The sequence below is a fragment of the Ahaetulla prasina genome, chromosome 1, assembly GCF_028640845.1.
Source record: "Ahaetulla prasina isolate Xishuangbanna chromosome 1, ASM2864084v1, whole genome shotgun sequence".
Taxonomy (NCBI): domain Eukaryota; kingdom Metazoa; phylum Chordata; class Lepidosauria; order Squamata; family Colubridae; genus Ahaetulla; species Ahaetulla prasina.
The window spans coordinates 164,318,140-164,339,570 of NC_080539.1; the positions used below are offsets into that span (position 1 = coordinate 164,318,140).

General features: G+C 41.1%; 3 protein-coding genes across 3 annotated transcripts in view; 2 read left to right on the forward strand and 1 right to left on the reverse strand.

The window, feature by feature from the left end:
* The window catches only part of SERPINE3 (serpin family E member 3), a 54,430-nt gene extending 44,279 nt beyond the window's left edge, over positions 1-10,151 (forward strand). Inside the window, exons 10-11 of the mRNA XM_058179791.1 lie at positions 1,563-1,646; positions 6,419-10,151. Coding sequence (XP_058035774.1) covers positions 1,563-1,646; positions 6,419-6,462 — 128 coding nt within the window. The 3' untranslated portion in view covers positions 6,463-10,151. The remainder of the gene's footprint in view (positions 1-1,562; positions 1,647-6,418) is intronic.
* Positions 1-10,919, reverse strand: part of C1H13orf42 (chromosome 1 C13orf42 homolog) — a 37,860-nt gene extending 26,941 nt beyond the window's left edge. The window contains exon 1 of the mRNA XM_058179867.1: positions 10,705-10,919. Within this exon, the coding sequence (XP_058035850.1) occupies positions 10,705-10,713 (9 nt within the window). The 5' untranslated portion in view covers positions 10,714-10,919. The remainder of the gene's footprint in view (positions 1-10,704) is intronic.
* A 108-nt stretch (positions 10,920-11,027) lies between these two features.
* WDFY2 (WD repeat and FYVE domain containing 2) overlaps positions 11,028-21,431 on the forward strand; it is a 49,190-nt gene continuing 38,786 nt past the window's right edge. Inside the window, exon 1 of the mRNA XM_058179804.1 lies at positions 11,028-11,247. Within this exon, the coding sequence (XP_058035787.1) occupies positions 11,108-11,247 (140 nt within the window). The 5' untranslated portion in view covers positions 11,028-11,107. The remainder of the gene's footprint in view (positions 11,248-21,431) is intronic.

The window sequence follows — 21,431 nt, forward strand, 5'->3', positions numbered from 1 at the left end:
ACATATAATTGTAACAATTCCAAGGATAACAAGAAAAGAATTCCCAGTCAGCAGGGCCAAACTTGAGGATTTCAAAAAGTTGCACTCTAGAGGGAAGCAAGATGGGGAAAACCATGCTAGAGGCGGCACATAATAATTTTAAGTCTTTCAGAAATGGGCTGCAGTGAATTCCAATCAAATAGATTGGGAGCTTACAGGTGGCACTTATTCTGGCCTCATTATATATACTATTGGCATTTGAACCAAAAAGGACCAGCAATAATATTTATTGGCTCTCTAACAGAGTCATCTAAATTCGAGCAAAACAGTTCTTGTCTAGTTGTGCAATGCACTTTCTAGCATCTACTCTTGGTTCCAGTTCAACTCTTTTGTTGGTAGGGTTGCTATAATGCTTTGAGGCCAAAAAGCAGGAAGGCTACAGGAAAAGAGAAAAAGACTGTACAAGCTACTATTATTCCATCCTACAGTGTTATCTTCTAAAGATTATGGAGGGGGCAATTCACACTGACTGGTATGACTTTGTATCGTTATGATTAGAAAAAAGGAACAATGCATGTGGACAGATTTAAATTAAAACTAATTTAGCAGATGGATATGGGCAGACTTAACAAAGTATAGTGCTGTATTGTATCTTATAGTTCTAAACACTATTTGTGTTTCAGCATTATTCCTCATAATATATAGCTAGGACAGGGGTCTCCAACCTTGGCAACTTTAAGCCTGGCGGACTTCAACTCCCAGAATTCTGGGAATTGAAGTCCGCCAGGCTTAAAGTTGCCAAGGTTGGAGACCCCTGAGCTAGAATATGGCCATTCACACACATGATAGTTTGTCAACCCCCATCAAAAGGGTTTGGGAAAACACAGTTTGTCGGAAGACCAGATAAGACAAAATTGGTGGTGGTGGGGAATCCCTCAAACTAATTCAACCATGATTTAGCATATGCTGTAAGAAGCGATGGATGAAATCGGAGACAATGAAGGGCTGGCTTGGAAAACCAGCCCTACAAATAAGGGCAAATAAGACAAATAAGAATGTCTTAGATTGCAAAATTCTGTTACTGATCCAACTTCTTACTGTCATTAGGATTTAGATATTTTAATTCTCTAGTACTGATACTAGACTTGACTTACAACAGTTCATTTAGTGACTGTTCATTGGCACTGAAAACACTTACAACTGTTGCAACGTCCCCACGGTCACAAGATCAAAATTCAGATGCTTGGCAACTGGTTCATATATATGATGGTTGCAGTGTCTTGGGATCATGTGATCATCTTTTGCGACCTCTGACAAGCATAGTTAATGGGTAAACCAGATTCACTTAATAACTGTGCTACTAACTTAACAATTGCAATGATTCACTTAACAACTGTGGCAAGAAAGGTTGTAAAATAGGGCAAAACTCACTTAACAAATGTCTCAATTAGCAACATAAATTTTGGGCTCAATTGTGGCCGTAAGTTGAAGACTACCTGTATTTAGTTGTACTTTCTGTGAGATATTTGAAATCGAACAAATGTAAATAAAGCCTGATATTCACCAATTGTTTTATATCACAGCTATGGTGTTGTTAAAAAGATCCAGAGCTCCTGTCTTCAAAGCTGACAGACCTTTTAATTTCATTCTAAGGCAAGCCAGAACAGGTAAACATGGATTATTTTAGCCATAAGAAAACATTATTATGATAGCAAAATATTGCTGCTTTTTTTAATATGCTAGTAGTTTGACATTTCATTAAGCAAAGTTCTCTATTTTTTTAAATGTATTTGTTAAATTTTTATGTGCTCGTCTTAAACATTTGGCTCTGGGCAACTAACAATTAAAACCAAAACAAAAACAGTCAGCAAAATTATAAATAAAATAGCAGCTGAGCATCAACACCAACATCACCTCACCTCCAATCAACACAACCATCAAATGGGTTCACCTGCACTTCCAGGGCCTCAGGCTTAATGGTGAAGGTCTTGGAAAAAGCTAATAGGGTCAGAGTGAGTTTGATCTGCAGAGAGATGACATTGCAGAGAAAGGGTGCCATGACAGAAACAGTTCTGTGTCACAAATCTGCCTTCATTCGTGAGAAGCAGCTCTCTTCCTGGATCCCACTGGGTATCTGATTGTTCCCAAAACTTTAGAAAAGCAGCATCTAAACCAGGGGTATCCAACCTTAGCAGCTTTAAGACCTGTGACGTCAACTCCCAGAATTCCCCACCAGCATGGGTGTTGAAGTCCACAGGTCTTAAAGTTGCAAGGTTGGACATCTCTGATTTAGACTACTGTATTTTTTGGAGTATAAGACGCACTCCCCCCCTCAAAAGAGGCTGAAAATTTGGGTGCATCATATACTCCGAATGTAGCTTTTTCTAAGCTTTTTTTCAGCCCTAACGAGGCGCTAGCGAGTGAAGCATCTCCGTGCTTTGCCTGCTTTTCTCATTGCTTCTCTCTCCAAAGATCAGCTATGCTTTAGAAGCTGTTTTTTATCCCCAAGCAGGGGATAAAAAGCACGTGTGCTCAAAACCAGCAAACGAATGTGCTGAAGCTGACCAGACTAAGGACGCTAGCCAGATGAATACCTGATAGGCAGGTTTTTTTTCCTATTTTCCTCCCCAAAAACTAAGCTGCTTCTTATACTCTGGTGCGTCTTATACTCCGAGAAATAAGGCAATACAATTTCAAAGTGGTTGACACATTACGCTAACCAATCTGGGTGGCAAAAATCCAAATGACCATTAGGGGATGACAACGACAGATTTTCTGTTGTTTTCTTTACAGCTTATTTAGTGGTCCTTCAGGTTTTTTTAGCAGGCTTATCCAAATTCCATTTTTCTAATTTAACCTACGGGCATCCAAGCATTTTTGCCTCATTCATTCTGCTGAGAATGAATTCACAGATGTTATTTTCTTAAAATGGCACTAACATGATTCAGTTAAGAAAGGAAATATATATCAAGGGCTATACTTTCTGCTACAATACTCTTTTTTTTGTCGTCACATTATATACAAGCACATATAATGAAAGAAAACAATAGGACAGGAATGGTAGGCACTTTTGTGCACTTATGCACACCCCTTATAGACCTCTTAGGAATGGGGTAAGGTCAATGGTAGACAGTTTTTGGTTAAAGCTTTTGGGAGTTTGAGAAGAGACCACAGAGTCAGGCAGTGTGTTCCAAGCGTTAACAACTCTGTTACAAAAGTCATATTTTCTGCAATCAAGATTGAAGCGGTTAACATTAAGTTTGAATCTATTGTTTGCTCTTGTATTATTGCAATTGAAGCTGAAGTAGTCATTAACAGGAAGGACATTGCAATAGATGGTTCTGTGTTAAACACAGGTCATGTTGGAGTTGGCGGAGTTCTAAGTTTTCTAATCCCAGGATTTCAAGTCTGGAGGTATAAGATATTTTGTTGTTTACAGAGGAGCGGAGAACTCTTCTTGTAAAATATTTCTGGACTCATTCAATTGTATTAATGTCAAAGATGTGGTATGGGTTCCGGACAGGTAAGCAGTATTCAAGAATGGGTCTTGCAAATGTTTTGTATGCTCTGGTTAGTAGTGTAGTGTTTTTGGAAAAGAAGCTACGCAAAATTAGGTTTACAACTCTTAGAACTCTCTCCTGCATTGCCTTCTAATTAAGTAAAGTGCTTAATTAGATTTGTTTCATATCATCAGAAAGGTATTGTCTTCTCAGTGGAGCTTTACTACTCAGGCATGAATGAGAAGACAAGTCTTAAAAAGAACCACTGCACCAAAGTGTTGAAAGTACCACTACTACACCAAAGACTAAAGCCAAACAAAATGAGAGTTTGTTCTTGTTGTTATGATATCTGGCTCATTTATATGGCACATATTTTTCTGATATTTCTTCCTTCACATTGCATATTTTTCCCTCAGGGTATTTTTATGACCTCTTTTTTTCTTTTAGTAATTGTGAATTCTGACTGTTCCATTCTAATACCTGTGTTTAAAATATCAGAATTTGCTTTGCAACATGAATCCCATTTTTCCCATTGTCCACAAGCAGAGGGAAGCGATCTGCAAGAAGGAAATATACTGTTGATTTTTACCACTCTTTGTAACTGTGCGGTTGTGAAAACTTTAATCTCTGCACAGCTTAAGACTTAAGTTTAAGCAGGAGTGTGCACGGCGGAAAGAGACAATTGGCCTAACCCAGTGGTTCTCAACCTGTGGGTCGCGACCCCGTTGGGGGTCGAATGACAATTTGCCAAGGGTCGCCTAAGACCATCGGAAATATGGGAAGTATACTTGCGAGTCGAAGAATCGCGCTCCAATGGTTGACTCCACAAGTCAGCTGCAGGCTCTTCAAATCGCTAGCCGAATTCGGCTTCAGGTGCGATGAATTAAAAAAGAGAGAAATCTTTGCTCTGATGTCTCCCTCTCAAGCCAGCTGCAATCACTCTCAATCACTAGCCTAATCTGGCTTCAGGCGCGATAAATTTAATAGGGGAGGAGTCTCCGCTTTAATGCCTCCGTCCTCAAGGCAATTGCAAGTAGTTCAGATCGCTAGCCAATATGGCTTCAGGTGCGATAAATTCAAAACGAAAATAATTTTACGGTTGGGGGTCGCCACATCGTGGGGAATTGTATTAAAGGGGTCGTCACATCGTGGGGAATTGTATTAAAGAGGTCGCAGCACTATAAAGGTTGAGAACCACTGGCCTAACCCATCCTAGCCAATCCATCGTGGGGCTCCCTCCCCTGCCACTCCTCCCCCTCTGTACCTCCTGCACCACCTCACCCTAGTCGATTCACCATGAGACAAATTGCCATGGCTGATTCACCATGTAGGACAATTAGCCATGCATCCTGGAAAGTCAGTTCATGTGTTGAGGGGTGCCTTCCCATGGACCTGGTGGGCAGAGAGGGCGCCGCGTGGGGCAGGCAGCGCCAGGAGGCAGGGGACGGGGCAGTTGTTGTGCAGGGCAACTAGCCGCTCCTTCCCACTGGTACTTGGTTTTTTTGAGCTACTGTAATTGTCAGCAAGGTGATTTTAGAAGTTACTTAGATCCTTGCAAGTACATCCCTGCTTTAAAAACAAAGTCCAAACAGCCCCCAAGTAAAAGTAACTTCAAAGGGCCGTATCATCTTTCTCTCCTTCCACAGTTGAAATGGCATGGTTAGCTAACTGCATAGCATATACAAATAATATACACGTAATAAAACCCACAGCTTTGATCTGTGACATTGTATTATAAATATAGCAGTATTACATTGCTAAGCATTAATGTTTATCTCCAGAAAGTTAAATTGAGTCTTTTCAAATCAACAGAGTGGTATGCCACAAATAGAATCTGCAGGTTGTTTTCTCATACAAAATGTTCACATTCAGAACGTCGCTTTTAGCCACAATTATCCAAAGCTGTATATCTTATGTCCCAGAACAAATGGTTACTATATTCAAAGCCAGATAAAGTATCTTAGTGCTTGGGGTAACAAATGTGAGATACTTTTAAATTTCATTTCATTTTTGAAGTGCCCTGTTCTTTCCTTCCTACCTTCCTTCCTTCCTTCCTTCCTTCCTTCCTTCCTTCCTTCCTTCCTTCCTTCCTTCCTTCCTTCCCTGGCTTGGTGGTTCCTTTCTATTAGCCATGTTATAAAAAAATAATAGCATTCTGTTATTAAAGTTGTAGACATCTTATTTTTCAACTTCCAATATTACTAACTTCCTGCTGTGGTGAATGTGACTCCTTAATTTGCTGTTTTTCAACCATGGCAACTTTTAAGATGCATGGACTTCAACCAGGGGTAGTATTGCTTTCCCTACCGGTTCACAAATGTGAGGGCGCGCGCATACGTTTTGCCATCCATGCATGCACCTGGCCTTCCGCGCATGTGCTTTGCCTTCCGCGCATGCGCCTGCCTAAAAATGTGCCTAAATAGGATGGTATACAGCTATGGCAGGTGGGCAGGCCCACCCACGATTTCCGCTACCGGTTTGGGCAAACTGCTCCTAATGGGCTGAATACCACCTCCGACTTCAACTCCTGGGATTCTCTAGGCAGTTGCTAAGATTGAGAAACACTGCCCTAATGGCTTACATGAAATCATTCTGTTTAATCAAAAACCCTTTCTCAACTTGCAGTCTTCCACAGATATTACCTAACCAAGTCAGCCAGTTAGCAAAGACTATAGAAGAAAAAATCCATTGACATTCTTACTTTGCTATAAGCCAGGGGTCCCCAACCCCCAGTCCACAGCCCAGTACTGGTCCGCAGCCCATTGGGAACCGGCAGTGAAGCTCCATTTGCACAAATGGCGCGCATGTGCGCAAAACCATCCCTTTCCCCTCCTGCTGCCACTGTTGCTGCCAGTCTGCAAAGCCAGAAAGGTTGGGGACCACTGCTATAAGCAATATGTCTAAACTGAGGCTGAACTGAATCTTTTTTTTTTTTACAGGTTCAATTCTGTTCATAGGAAGACTTACAAATCCTACACTCTAAACTTAAAATTAATCCATCTACCCGTCTACTTTTCCAAAGCCACTGAGGCAATACTATACATATCTAAGTAGCACACTTGATCTTGGATTTTTTTTTCTTTTAATAAACCTGTAATCCCTTGCATCAGGGTGACTGAACAGTGCTCAAGAGTTTACTGACTGGATGCCTTTCCTGCCACCTATGCAGAGTTCACAGCAGACAATTACTGATTGAACACACAGAGAGAAATATCTGCCGCTACCTAGAATCCAACGCACAACCTCCTAATTTTGAGGCAACAGCTCCACCTCTAGGCTACCACACTACTCACATTTCATCTTGGAATATCCAGAGGAAATTATGGGAACAATAAATTATAATAGTTTTTTGAGGGGAGAGGATGGGTAGCTTCAGTAACGACGAAAATAAGGAAATGATGACCTGTGATGCTACCAAGTTTAATTCAAGCATATTAAAAAGAATGGTGACAGTGGGAAAGGACTGAAGCATAGGCACCATATATAGTAATGGCTTGGCCTTTCCTTCTTTCACTAAGCCACTACTTCTCAGCCAGGTGTCTTCTTGATGTGACTCATGCATATCATTCCAGCTAGTCTGCATTTGGTGACACAATGCTGGGGAAGAACAACTGGAGGAAAAACAGCTTTTACTGTCTTAAGAGTGTGTTTCAAAGCAGGAAAAATTCAACACATCCAGAAGACATAGAGTTGAAGAAACCAATGCTGGGTATATGATATCCCTAAAGTCTGCATCCCCAAAACTTGGATACAACACACAAAATTTTTCCAAAGTTTCTAACACGTTCTAATTCATTCGTGCTAGTAGGACCAAGCATTTGAAGTAATAGTTGTGTTTGTTTATTTTTAACCAAATGATCAAACCAAATTCAGGAAAAATTTGGTTTGGTCTGAATCCCATTTTCATAGCCAAAAATGAATACTAAGAATAGAGGCTGAGAGATTTTTCTATGGCAAACGATGCTGACAGTTTTTCCTTCAGTTATTTCTCAACCCCAGTAAAACAAATGGGAAACTCCTTTTGCCAATGAAATGACTCTAGGGTTAGGTTAGGCTTATGTCTACTTGGACTTGTGCCCAAAAACTAATGCTAGGGATAGATTCTTAACGGTTTTCTAAGGAAAGTGATATTGCTAGCTTTTCATTTGGATTTCTTGTGGACCACAGTAAAACACATTTGGAAATCCCGTTGCCCATGAAAATGAAAGATGGGATTAGGGTTAGGGTTAAGGTTAGGTCTACTTGGAGTCATGGCCAAAACTATTGGTAGGGATATATTCTTAGCAGTTTCCTAAAGAAAGAAATGGTGGCAACTTTTTGTTCAGAGTTGTTTCTTTTTTTTTAATTTTGCATTTATATCCCGCCCTTCTCCGAAGACTCAGGACGGCTTACACTTTGTCAAGCAATAGCCTTCTGGACCGCAGTAAAACATATGAGAAAAATCCTATTGACAATGAAAATGAATCTAGGGTTAGTTAGGGTTTGATCTACTTGGAGTTCATTTGGAACTCTTTTGTGGGCCTGTGTGGGGCTTGTGCAGTGGGGCTGCCAGTATTTGCTGAAAGGGCAATGCTGATGTCTATTTGAAAAAAAAGTTTTATATTCCTAACGAAAGGTTATTCTCCAATGTTTACCATATTTTTCGGAGTATAAGACACACCTTTCCCCCCCCCCAAAAAGAGGGTGAAAATCTGGGTGCGTCTTATACTCCGAATATAGCCCTGCCCAGCTTCTCAAACTGAGGTTTCAGAGGCTGAAAAAAACATCAGAAAAGAAACTTCAGAAAAGAAGCCTCCAAACAGAGCTTCAGAGGCTCTTTTTCTGAAGCTGTTTCAGAGGCAGAAAAAAAAGTTTTTTCTGAAACAGAGTTTCAGAAATTTCAGAGGCAGAAAAAAAGCCAAAAAAAGCAAGGCTCAGAGCTCACAACCAAGGAACCTGTTGCTAAAATTCACCTCTGTGAACAGCTGATTGGGGGTATTCCTGGAGGCCTATCCACCCGCCAATCAGCTTTTTTCTTATTTTCCTCCCCAAAAACTAAAGTGCGTCTTATACTCCGAAAAATATGGTATATCATTTGGGTTGTTATTGCTGGTATTTGCAAATAAAGTCTACTATTTGAATGGATTTTGATGATAGTGCATTATAGACTTATTTTTGAGTTATCTTGATTGAGTCAATGTGAGTTTGTAATAATTCTGATGCTGTTTATTTTTTGGGGGGGGGGGACCCATTGAACTCAATAGAACAACTTCTGAATAAAATATTTAAGAACTGGTCTGATCTCAGCATTCTTTTGGTGATTTCTTCATCCCTCAGAATTGGCATGCTTGCTTGCTAAATTGCAGCGGCTTTTTTAAAAATAACTATATGTCCTCTTAGTGGTTTTGCTGATGGTTGAAGGAATCCAACCAAGAAATCAGCCAAAAGGGGTTTCTGACCTTCCTTTTGTATCGCCAGTAGAGCCTTTTTTGAACCAGTAAAACACAACTGAACAACTGAATGAAGAAGTCCAGATCATCTCTTCACAAGTGGCATCTTTAGAAGCTTATCCAGAAGCTCTTAATTCTGGTTTTGACTGGATTGCTCCAAAGGGGGAAAAATACAACATCATCATTTAAATTAACATTATTAATCCTGCAAACTATTATAGATTCATATTAACAACAAGGTTCATGATGCATCTCAATTTACTTTATATGATAAAATGTCTGCCCAGTGTGGAATATTGTGATATTGTAATAGGACTCTAATGTTATAATGGTATTATATATTGCAATGGCACCTGATATTGTAACGATATTTGCTGACATAAGATTTCATGTAGCAGATAAAAAAATAGCTTTTTCCCAAACATCAATATCTGTGATGTTCCCAGTCAAACTCTGAATACTGAATTGGATGGAGATAATGCTGTATTCCAAAAAGACTAATCTGAGCCATTAGTTAACAATCTTCACCATCATAATTAACAGAACAGCAGCCTTCCTTCCTTCCTATCAAAATAATCAACTTTTACTCCATATGATGATTATGCATGTATCTAACTGGGCCAGAAGGAAGCGTTATTTTAGGTACAGGAACATTTGTCATCTTTATGCTTTATTCAAAATATATTTCAACTGCATGCACTCAAGTGGATTTGAGATAGCTGGGCAAAGTCCATTATGTGCAACCATCTGGGCACACTGGGCTATTCCTTTTTCCATCCCATTACAGCCCGCCCTGCTCTCCCAACTTGCATGCAGAGCCAGCCAGCTGAGACTCTGGAAAAAGTTCAGAGAAAAGCAACTAAAATGATCAAAGGCCTGGAGACTAAAACATATGAAGCACAGCTGCAGGATTTGGGTTTGGCTAGTCTAAAGAAAAGAAGAATTAGGAGTGACATGAAAGCCGTATTCCAGTACTTGAGGAACTGTCACAAAGAAGAGGGGGTCAAATTATTCTCCAAAGCGCCAGAGAGCAGGACAAGAAACAATGGATGGAAACTAATCAAGGAGAGAAGCAATCTGGAATTAAGGAGAAACTTCCTAAGCGTAAAGACAATTAATCAGTGGAACAGCTTTGCCTTCATACTGTATACTGCACGAATCAAGAAGAAGGCCGTGAAAATATTTACAGATCCCTCACATCCAGGACATAAACTGTTTCAACTCCTACCCTCAAAACGACACTATAGAGCACTGCACACCAGAACAACACCAGAGTGATGGTCTTTTTCCCCGAAGGCCATCACTCTGCTAAACAAATAATTCCCTCAACACTGTCAAACTATTTACTAAATCTGCACTACTATTAATCTTCTCATCGTTCCCATCACCTATCTCCTTCCACTTATGACTGTAACTTTGTTGCTGGCAATCCTTACGATTTATATTGATATATTGACCATCAATTGTGTTGTAAATGTTGTACCTTGATGAATGTATCTTTTCTTTTATGTACACTGAGAGCATATGCACCAAGACAAATTCCTTGTGTGTCCAATCACACTTGGCCAATAAAATTCTATTCTATTCTATTCTATTCAGAAGCTGTGGATGCTTCATCGCTGGAGGTTTTTAAGAAGAGACTGGACAGTCACTTATCTGAAATATTATAGGTTCTCCTGCCAGGGGGTTGGACTAGAAGACCTCCAAGGTCCCTTCCTTCCAACTCATACATTCTATTGTTATCGGTTCTATATCATTCTGGATGAAATCTGTCTCATCCTTGATCTCTCTTCTACCTGTCGCATTTCTTCTGGTCGAACACACGAGAGAAAAATCTGCGAGAGGAAAACCTCTTTGCACTCGAGATGAAAGGGAAGGTGGATATTAGCGACGACGACGATCTCTAATCACCGCGATGAAAAGTCAGCTCGCAGCTAAGCCAAGCCGGGGCTTTTCCCTTCCCGCTTGAGTCTTTTACATCCCACCCTTGCGTCCCGCATGCCGACCGGGCGCACGAGACGAGTCAAGAGGCTCCTTCGGAGATCCGGAAGTCGTCTGAGAAAGCCGTTGCGACCGTAGCCTTTTGGGGTTGCCGCTCTCCTCCGAATGCGCAAGCGCGGCCAGAAAAAAGGGTAGGGCGTGCGGGCAGGCAGGGCGTGCGGAGGTTCTGGTGGCGGTGGCCCCGTTGGCGCGCTCTTCATGGCTGCTCAGCCTTTGCCGTCCGTGCCGCTCACTCGGCGGCCCCTGTTGCTCGGCCAAGTGGAGGGCTCGCAAGACGCGGTGACCATGGCGGCCATCGTGCCCAAGGAAGAGGGGCTCATCAGCGTCTCGGAGGACAGGTGAGGAGGGTCGGGCGGACGAGCCTTGGGCGCCTTTGCAGGGTCCCAGCAGTAAAAGGGAAGGGAAGGCTGAGCCGCGCCTCTTGCCCGGCACCGGCTGTGCCTGTCCGACGTTGCGACTCGATCAGCCGCTTGCAAGGTCGGCGCTTTAATCCGGGAGAAAGCAGTCCGCCTCGGCTACCTGGAGGCGCCGGTCTCGGTGCAGAGGACCGAGGAGAACCCAGCTGGCGCTGCTCCTGGGCGAAACAGGAAACTCGGCATCCCGGGCAGTGCGGGCGAAGGCTCCGGAGCTCTGCGCGAAAGGAGCTCGGGACAAGGCAGCCTGCATCGCCGTCGCTGGCTGAACAGGCGAAGCCGGGAAGCCAGCCCGTTTGGATCCGTCTGCCCGAGTCTGGCAACTCTGCTCTTAAAGGAAGGCTGGGAAGGAGGGGGTTGACTTGGTGGGAATGGAGGGAGCGGCAGATCGCGGTATCGAAAGGCTGGTGAGATCCCAAACCAGCGGATCTCTTTCTTTCCTAGGTCTTCTGGTCCCGAAGCAAAGCGTAGGGGGTTGGAAGTACTGTACTAGGCTGTAACTCTAAACCAAGCGGCTTTGTTATTTTACCCTTGCGACTATCTTGTTTTCTTAAGCATGTCTATATCTGAAATTACCTACCTTGTGTTTGTCTACTTTCTGCCTGCCTGCCTGCCAGCCAGCCACCTACCTATCTTATGTGTTTGTCTACCATGTCTGTCTGTCACTGATCTACCTTGTCTGTCTGTCTACCTGTCTACCTTGTCTGTCTGTCTACCTTGTCTGTCTGCCTGCCAGCCACCTACCTAATATGTATGTCTGTCTGTCTACCTATCTTATCTATCTACCTACCTTATCTGTGTCTGCCTGCCATCTACCTATCTACCTACCTACCTACCCACCTTGTCTTCCTGCCTGCCTGGCACTGATCTACCTTGTCTGTCTACCTACCTTGTCTGATTGACTGCCAGCCACTTAACCCTGTCTGTTTGTCTGTCTACCTATCTTATCTGTCTACCTACCTTATTGGTGTCTGCTTGCCACCTACCTACCTATCTACCTTGTCTGTTTGCCTTCCTATCTTTCTACCACATTTTTGAAGCATCCATCTCTCTCAAAGAGTTGTTGGAGACTTGTTGCCTCCAGTTAGTATACTTTAGAGCTGATAATTGTTCTGAGGCTTCCTTGGTTTCACCTGCATTGCCTCTAGGATTGCCAGCTGGCAATGCTGCAGTGCATAATTGGCAGGATTCTCCTACAGTATGCGACTCTTGTAGAGAGCAGTGGCAGAAAACAGTAAGGAAAGCTTGGTGCTGCTACTGCAAAAAGAGAAAAGCACTTTGAGAGGAAAGGAGGGATTTAAGGGAGAGAACCTGCACGATTTGCTTGTCATTGTTTCACCCCATTGTTTTTTCCCATGTGAGGTCAGAATGCATTTGGGCAAATTAAGGAGGGTTTTTACAGATGCTGCTGAATTAAACTCTTGACTGCTGTGGTCTATATGGCCAAAGATGAGGGATCTTGGGGCTGTACTAAGTAATAGTGATCGCCGCTCCCTGGAATGGGCCAAAAATGGGATGCACAGATGCAGAAAACAGGGCGCACGGAGGCAGAAACGAGACGTGTGAAGGCTGAAAACGGGGCGCGTGGAGGCGGCAATAGGCGGTGGCAGTGACGGGCAGCAATGGTGGCGATGGGTGGTGGCAATCCCCGCAGCCTGATAGGCGGTGTTCTGGGAGGCCGATCCAACCGCCAATCAGCTGCTTGTGCTAAATCAGGCTGTGCTGAAGCCGACTAGGCTGTTTGCTGTTTGCTGCAAGGAGGTAAATTGTGCAGAGGCAGAGGCAGAGGCAGATTTTTTTCCCCTTGTTTTCCTCCCCAAAAGCTAGGTGTGTCTTATACTTCGGAGTGTCTAATAGAAAAATATAGTATATTACGAAACAACAGGAGTTACATTTATTGACAATTAGTCAATCAATTTTAGTTTGGTATTTTTTTAAATATACCTATAAGTAATGCTTGACTTACTACCACAATTGAGCCCGAAATTTCTGTTACTAAGTGAGACAGTTGTTAAGTGAATCACTGCAGTTAAATTACTAACATAGTTGTTAAGTGAATCTGGCTTCTAAGAAAGTCTCAAAATAAGTTAACATGACTTTGGGATACTGCAATTGTCATAAATTTGAACCAGTTGCCAAGCATCTGAATTTTGATTATGTGACCGTGGCAGAGGTGGGTTTCAGCAGGTTCTGACCAGTTCTGGAGAACCAGTAGCGGAAATTTTGTGTATTTCGGAGAACCGGTAGTGAAAATTCTGACTGACCCAACCCCTATCTATTCTCTGCCTCCCAAGTCCCAGCTGATAGGGAGGAAATGGGGATTTTTCAGTAACCTTCCCCTGGATTGGGGAGGGAATGGAGATTTTACAGTATCCTTCCCCTGCCACGCCCACTAAGCCACACTCACCAAGCCAAACCACACCCATAGAACCAGTAGTAAATTTTTTTAAACCCACCACTGGACCATGGGCATGCTACAGTGGTTATAAGTGTGAAAATGGGCATAAATCACTTTTTATTTTAACTTCAACATAAGTCATTGTAACTTCAAATGGTCACTAAATGAATGGTTGTAAATTGAGGACTATATATTCTTTCCGGTTGCCTGCAGTCAATGCAGGTTTTGTAGTAGGTGAGTTCACTTGTTTATTTAAACAATTTTTATGGCTGTCCTCCTTGCTGGGGTCTTGGGGAAGAATTAAAACCAGGAAACAACAAAACAACTCAATTAAGTTTTTAAAAAGTTAACAAACACAATCAATGTGATTCCCCTGAGAACTTTTATATTATTTAGGGTTACACATAATACTTGATCACTGCTAGGGCCTGAAAGTATAGTCTTTGAATTCTGATTGTGTAATCAGCTGTGATCTCTTTTTTTCTTTTTTTTCTGAAGCTCCATCCTCATGTGTTCAGCTGTTGCAATAGTTTCCAGTATTCATTTTAGAAGAGAAATTGTGTAGCTCAGGGTTGAACTGTGGAGTCCTTGGTGCTCTCTGAGTGTGATTGTTATTTTTAGCAGATGTTTCATTACCAAACTAGGTAACATCATCAATGCACTAATGAAAACGCCCTCAGGAAAACAAACAAGCTCAGAAGTCTACAGGCTTCATTTTCTCACCAGAATTTTTATGGTTGCAGGAAATCCCATCATGGAGAATATGCTGTCTCCTGTCTCTCTTTTGCTACAGTGTTCGTCCAGTTAATCCAAAGTTTTGTTCTCCGTTGGCTAAGTAACAGTGTGGTGCCAACTCCTGAGGTCTTCTCCTTCTACCCTGTAAAAGTCAAGTCTGAATTTGCCATTGGTGTGCCTATTTGTTTAATAACCGAGCGGTGGAAGATGAGGAGCCCTGCCTTGGCCATGTAAGAGTCATGTGATTTTGAACTATCTTCCTCTTAGAAAAAATATTTCTTGCTCAGCTAATTCGAGCTTGAAAGTCAAATCTATGCAGGATGTAAATGGGAAGTTGCTTTAACCCCATTGCTTGTTCTTAGCTGAGGATTTTGTTTTCTGTTTGATCTGATGTTCTAAACCACTAAGAAAATAATTATGGAGGTCTAAAATGTATAAAAGTACTTATGAATTTATGCTGGAAGAAAGAACATTATATCATGTTTGGAGGATGCATAATAAAGCCAGAAAATTTTGGACGCACATACATATGCTATTCAAAATATTTGAAAGACCAAGGTACAATTGAAACCAAAGTGTTTCCTTTTGTGATTAATGGATAGACAGTTGGAAAAAAGTCATGGAACCTAGTTTTTATACATGACAACCGCAGCCAGATTGTTATAAGCTTAAAAGTGGAAAGGTTTGGCAGTACTGACAATGGAAGAACGGTTAGTGAAGATGATGGAACTTGCAGAGATGGCTAAACTGACTTCTTTGATTAGAGAAAAATCAGCATCTACCATATGTTTCTTGCTGACATGAAGTCCCTTATAGATTTTTTTCATAAAACAGAAAAAAAATGCTTTTGATTTGGGCTTTTGATAATTACAGTATATTGGGCAATAGAAAAAGTGAGGGTTTTTTGTATCTATGCATATTTTTTTAATCATATTTGTGTTTGCTGCAAAGGAAATCAGAAGCGTCTTCTGTTTATATCTTTTCTTTTTGCATTTTTGTCATCTTTTCTTCCTCTTTTTTCCTTTCTTTCCTTTCTTTAGTCTGTATTAGTTTTAACTTCTTTTTAGAACTTTTAATAAAATTGGTAATATAAAAAGCTAATTATGCAGGATGAGCCCTGGTGTGAAGCATTCATGCTTGTATTTTCTTTCCTTGCAAAGAGGATCTCCTATCATTTTGATTGAGAAATGTACATAGATTTAATTCTTTTTTTAATTGTTAGGTATAGTTTAGTCAAATGCACCTGTGACTGGGCTGTTGGGCAAGCGTGTCCCAAATCAACCTGACAGAAAGAAAGCAGTCATTGCAGTCTTTCAAAGGCACTCATAATTTATTGAATGAAGGATCTCAAAATAACCTGCCCTATTCTGCTGCAAGCATCGGTCTGCTGGCTCTCCTATTCTTCCCCAGAATGATGCATCTTTCCTATGCCACATTTTTGATATTGCAGTCATTGTGGAAGTAATCAAGCATATACATATACATATACATATACATATACATATACATATACATATACATATACATATACATATACATATACATATACATACATACATATATATATATATGTCTTTGGTTATTCGGGTTTTCTCCCGCGTAAAATTGGAAGTGTCTTGGCGACATTTCGACGAAATCCCATTCGTCATCTTAAGGCTAGGTGTTTACAGCTTCGTGTTTCTAGGAGAAATGTGTGATCGCAGCTGTTTCTTCCTTTTAACTGCTGGTGGGGGTTTGAACTGATTGGTTGGGAGCTTGGCTGTGTTCTGATTGGGTGGAGGTGTGTTCAAACCCCCACCAGCAGTTAAAAGGAAGAAACAGCTGCGATCACACATTTCTCCTAGAAACATGAAGCTGTAAACATCTAGCCTGAAGATGACGAATGGGATTTCGTCGAAACGTCGCCAAGACACTTCCAATTTTACACGGGAGAAAACCCGAATAACCAAAGACCTACATACAAACACCCGCGAAAACCTCAGAAAACAAATACACACACACACACACACACACACACACACACACACACACATAGATGTGCAGGTTTTGGTATGTTCGGGTCTTTTCCCGTGTAAGATTGAAAGTACTTTCAATCCTACACTGGAAAAGACCCGAACATATCAAAACCTGCATACATACACCCGTGAAAACCTACGAAAACATATCCTGAATTCTAATTTACATTTGCTGGGATTCCTCTTCACTCCCCATTGCCAATTCTTTTATTTCAGTAATGTTGCCACTTGTAAACCAAGTTTGACAACAGAATATTCTGACCACCCTTATGGTTGTGAATTTTCTTCTGCTGTTTAGTCAAAATCTGCTTCTTAACGTTCCCCACTACCACGTGGAACAATAGAGATCAGACATATTCTTAGAGTCTGCTTCTTCCATTCTGAAAATATTTTGAGCAGAGAGTGCATGTGTTGACAATATTGCTATTATGAGTCAAAATAATTACATAAAATATTTGGTATTTTCAATAACAGAGCTGATTGTTCTCACATTTTCTCCAGAGTTACATAGTATATAATATGTGATGTTTTTGTGCTTAGTGAACAACTAAAGGTCGATTTTTGAGTCTAAAATAGAATTTTAAAAAGTGCAGGCAATACAGGAAAGGTTCTAGGTTTTCCGCCTTTCGGAGTGAGAACTAAAACTTCAAGAGGGTATTGAATGTGAGCAGACTTTGGTGACTGGGAGCAGAGTGCAGTTAACATTTACTTATGTATGTAATTCCATTTATAGCACTTCCCAAGTAATTATCTTGAAGCATAATACAAATAACGTTTATTGCTTATTGAGCCAGGCATTATCCATAATTATAATTGCTGAATACCTTCACTTCTTTCAATAATGAAAAAAGGCAGTCCAATTCTGCCTTGAGCTTAATCTCCAGATATAACATCTTCTGTTAAGATTTTTTCTGCCCTCTGGATTCACAATAGAGATGGATGAGATGGCATTCTTTTTCTTTCCTGAATTATGGCTCTTATTTATTTTGTCTTTCATGTGACAAGTGAATAGGTGTAGGCATGAATCTGAGCTGGAATTTAAAAAGAGTGCTCTGTTGCCTGGGGTTTAATGCTGGAGTGAATGTTCTTGAGTGCATTTCTACGAATGAGCTACTGTAAATGACAATTTTTCTCCCAGCCAATTATTCTCCCTTGGACAGGTCTTGGGTCACTCAGAATAGCTACACTGAAAAAAACGGGATTTCTACCCTGAGTAATACGTAGAATGAGAAGCACTTTGATTTCAGTCACATTATTTCAATAACTTTGGTTTTGTTAACGGTAGTTCTGTCCTACATCAACCTTCCTTAAATGGGAGCCTGAGAGAGAGGGACGGGGAGAGGAGACAGAGACACAGAGAGAGATGGATTATGATTATCATCCCCAGACTGCGAGTAGTCCTTGACCGATGACAGGAAACATTTGAAGTTATAAATGATGCTGCTGAACCAAAATGTTTACAACTGTCCTCAGAATTCCGACCATCTCAGGGTTCCTTTAGTCACATGATCGTGATCTGGATATATGACAACCCATTTGCATTTATGACTGATTACCAAGCACCCTAATAAGATCACACGATTGCCATTTGCAACCTTCTCTGCAGCTTCCTTAAAAAGTCAGTGGGGAAGCAGGCAGGGAAGGTTGCAAGTTGTGGTTAGTCTCCCCTACCAGTGCACCCTTGTTCAGCCCCCCTATGCTGTCACTGGCCACTCGCACACCACTTTGCACCCACCCCAGTCCATGCAGTATCTGTCACACAATCTATTGTACCCTTACCTTCCCTGACTGTTAACGTGTCTCCCATGCATTCTCACCCTCTCCCCAAATCACCCTTATGCACCTTTCTGTGTGGCACCTTTCACACAACCCTTTGTGTGCTCTCCCTGACCTCCATGTCACCTCCTGGTCCATCCCTTGCACCCTTCCCAATCCTCCCTCACACCTTCACTTACCCTCTTGCTCCTTCCTTCTTCCACTTACCATGGGACTTACAACTTTCTGAAGGCTACCCCAATTGACTTTGGTCGTGGGACAAGATTAGGCTCCAGATCTTGTCCCTGGACAAGATTTAGGCTCCATCACTCCCCTCAGTGCTTTGGTGTGCATCCTGAGTTTAGGCTCCATTCGTTTTAAATTTGTTTCAGGCTACACAGGATTTTCTGGAATGACCAGGACCGTGCTGCTTGTTTTTCTGAATGATTATCTTTGCTAGGAGCAGTGTTTGAATTCTATTCTGAACAATTGGGTAGGAGCCATAGAATAACAATGTGAATGTATATTTCTAGAAAAATTAATCTTAGAACTACACATTAAGTTTTTCTTTTGTACCTTTTGACCTGGTTATGTTTAAAGTTAGTGAAACCTGTTCCCTCCCCAATCTTGCATCATGCAAAGTGACTAAATTAATCTCTGTCACTGTCTGAAACTTTCTTTTCCTGCTCACACCACTCTGAGAGTTATCCTGATCTACTGACAGGCTGATGAGAATTTTATTTGACTGGTCTCACATAACAATATATCAGGTAAATAACTGCTGGCAAGGTAACATTCTCAAACTATCCAGCCATGAAATGAGTTATCTCAAAATGCCAAAATAGGTTACATATCGTACCTCAGTTTGTCCAAACACATCTGTTACATCAGTGTTCAAGTTAGTTTTCTACTTCCACTTTGTCAAGGCTAAAGTAAGTGCTGCAGTTTGTTTGTATTTCTTGAATCTTTTCTTGGGAGGGAGGGTTGCGTGTTGAATATTCGATGCGCTTCAGAGGCTTGTGGGAAGGGTCCTAGGGTGAACATTGTTTGCACAGAATAAAGCTGAGCACCGCAGCAATTCTCATGCTTTTTAAACGCCAAACAGAAAGTGCCACGATAGGTAGTCCTCACTTTTGACCACTCATTCAGCCCCGTTCAAAGTTATGATAGTGCTGAATGATGACACTTACGACTGGTCCTCAAAGTTGCACCCATTTCAGCATCCCCACAGTCCAGGGATTGTGATTCAGACACTTGGCCACAGACCTGCATTTACAATGGTTGCAGCTTTCTATGGTCACATGATCACCTTTGATGAACAATGTCAATGGGGAAACTGGCAGGAAGTCACAAATCCCATGACCTGGCACTTAATGACCCATGGTGAGTCACTTCATGACGGCAGCAAGAACTCATGAATTTGCCGTTGTAAATCGGATGCGGTAAAGTCATTTTTCATTTTACGACTGCATTGCTTAGTGATGGAGTTGCCAGTTCCAATTGTGATTGGCAGGTGAACCAAATTGCAATTTTTATAGGAAAAAAGGGAAGCAATCCAGTGGTGGGATTCAGCCAGTTTGCACCACTTTGGGAGAACCGGTTGGTGAACTGGTTGTTGGAAGAAAGCATTAGGGCAGAGAATCGGTTGTTAAATTATTTGAATCCCATCACTGGAGCAATCATATTCATTCTGTTGACTTGTTTGAGAAAGAATAGTATTACATTAAATCTGGGAAATAATTAAATTAATGTATGTCTAATTCTTGAAACAGTTCTTCCCAGATTTTTATCTTATCATCAGAAGCCTGGCATTCTCTCAAAAGCTATGTGTGATCCTTAATTTAAAAATTGGGGCATATAACTAATGGAAAGCTATTTTTGCCCTCAAAATCTTTTATGAAATTCCACTAAATCTCCCTTTTTTTCATATTCAATCATTCGGAAACCATTGCTTGATTTAACCTTCTCTTGGTTTATATTGCTTCGATTTTAGAGAGAAGCTTAATGTTGAAATATAAAGCATGCTTGAATTGTAATTTAGATTGTTTAATACTTGGCATTTTGTTCTCTCTAATGATGAAAAAAATAAAAAAGGTATACTGTCAGGTTGATTACTAACACTTTCTTTGACTTTCCCAAATAGTTTAGATAGCAGAGATAATACATGTCTTTCTTTTGCACCTTCTATGGAAAGGTCTATAAATAAGATGCCTGTGCAAATTCTCTGTTTACTAGGAAAATTCTGCATTCTAAGATGAGATAAAGCCACTGGACTCCAGGAGTTTTATGTATGTCCAGTTGTTCCTGATCAAAGATCTGTTTGCTCACTTCTGATCTGTCAATATACCATTCCTCATCATTAGAAAACAGCAACGAAACCGTAATTTGCTTCCTTTTGAATTTTTGCAGCTGAGCCACATGGAAGATTGCCACATTACATTGTTCGTTTCCTGAATGCTTAGGATTGCAAATAATAATGAATGTTGGATCTTTTAGGAGAAGATTAATGGCATCAGCAAGTTTTGAAGGTCTTGCTCTTGTTGGTCATCTGAACAAGTAAATTAGATGCTAAAAATGATATCCACAGAAATCTATAATGTAAAAAGAAAGAAGTGACATACATTGTAAATCATATTGGAGGCATGTGGTTGTTTATGTTCATATGCGGAGAGAAGTTCAAGTTACTTCTTGAATAGCAATGAACTAATATTTGCGGGAAATGGCAGTGCTGCTGTTTTTTTAAAGTGGTTTTTAAAATAGTTGTAACATCGGTCTAGCTATGTAATTTATGTAGTCTATAAGTTGCTGTACAACTGTGAATCCACTGAACCTAGCAATATAAATGAAAAGAGGAAAACATTAGCATGTGTAAAAGACAATGGGAAACAATATATGACTGGCAGGTTCTGCTCCTTCATCTATTCTCTGATTTTTTACTCTAAATCAGTGATGGTGAACCTTTTGAGCTCAGCGTGTCAAATATTCAGAAAATGCCTAACTTGAGTCTGCTTCTCTGTCTCTCTGTGTGTCTCTCTCTGTCTCTCTCTGTCTCTCACTCTCATTCTCTCACACACACAAACAAAAGAGAAACAATTCCTTGTCCCTCCCCACATCTACGCCATCCTGAACTGTGGCATTTGGTGGCAACACCAAGACTGGGCCTAAAATGGAGTGTGCCTTGTGCCACTCAAAAAGACTGCCTCTCG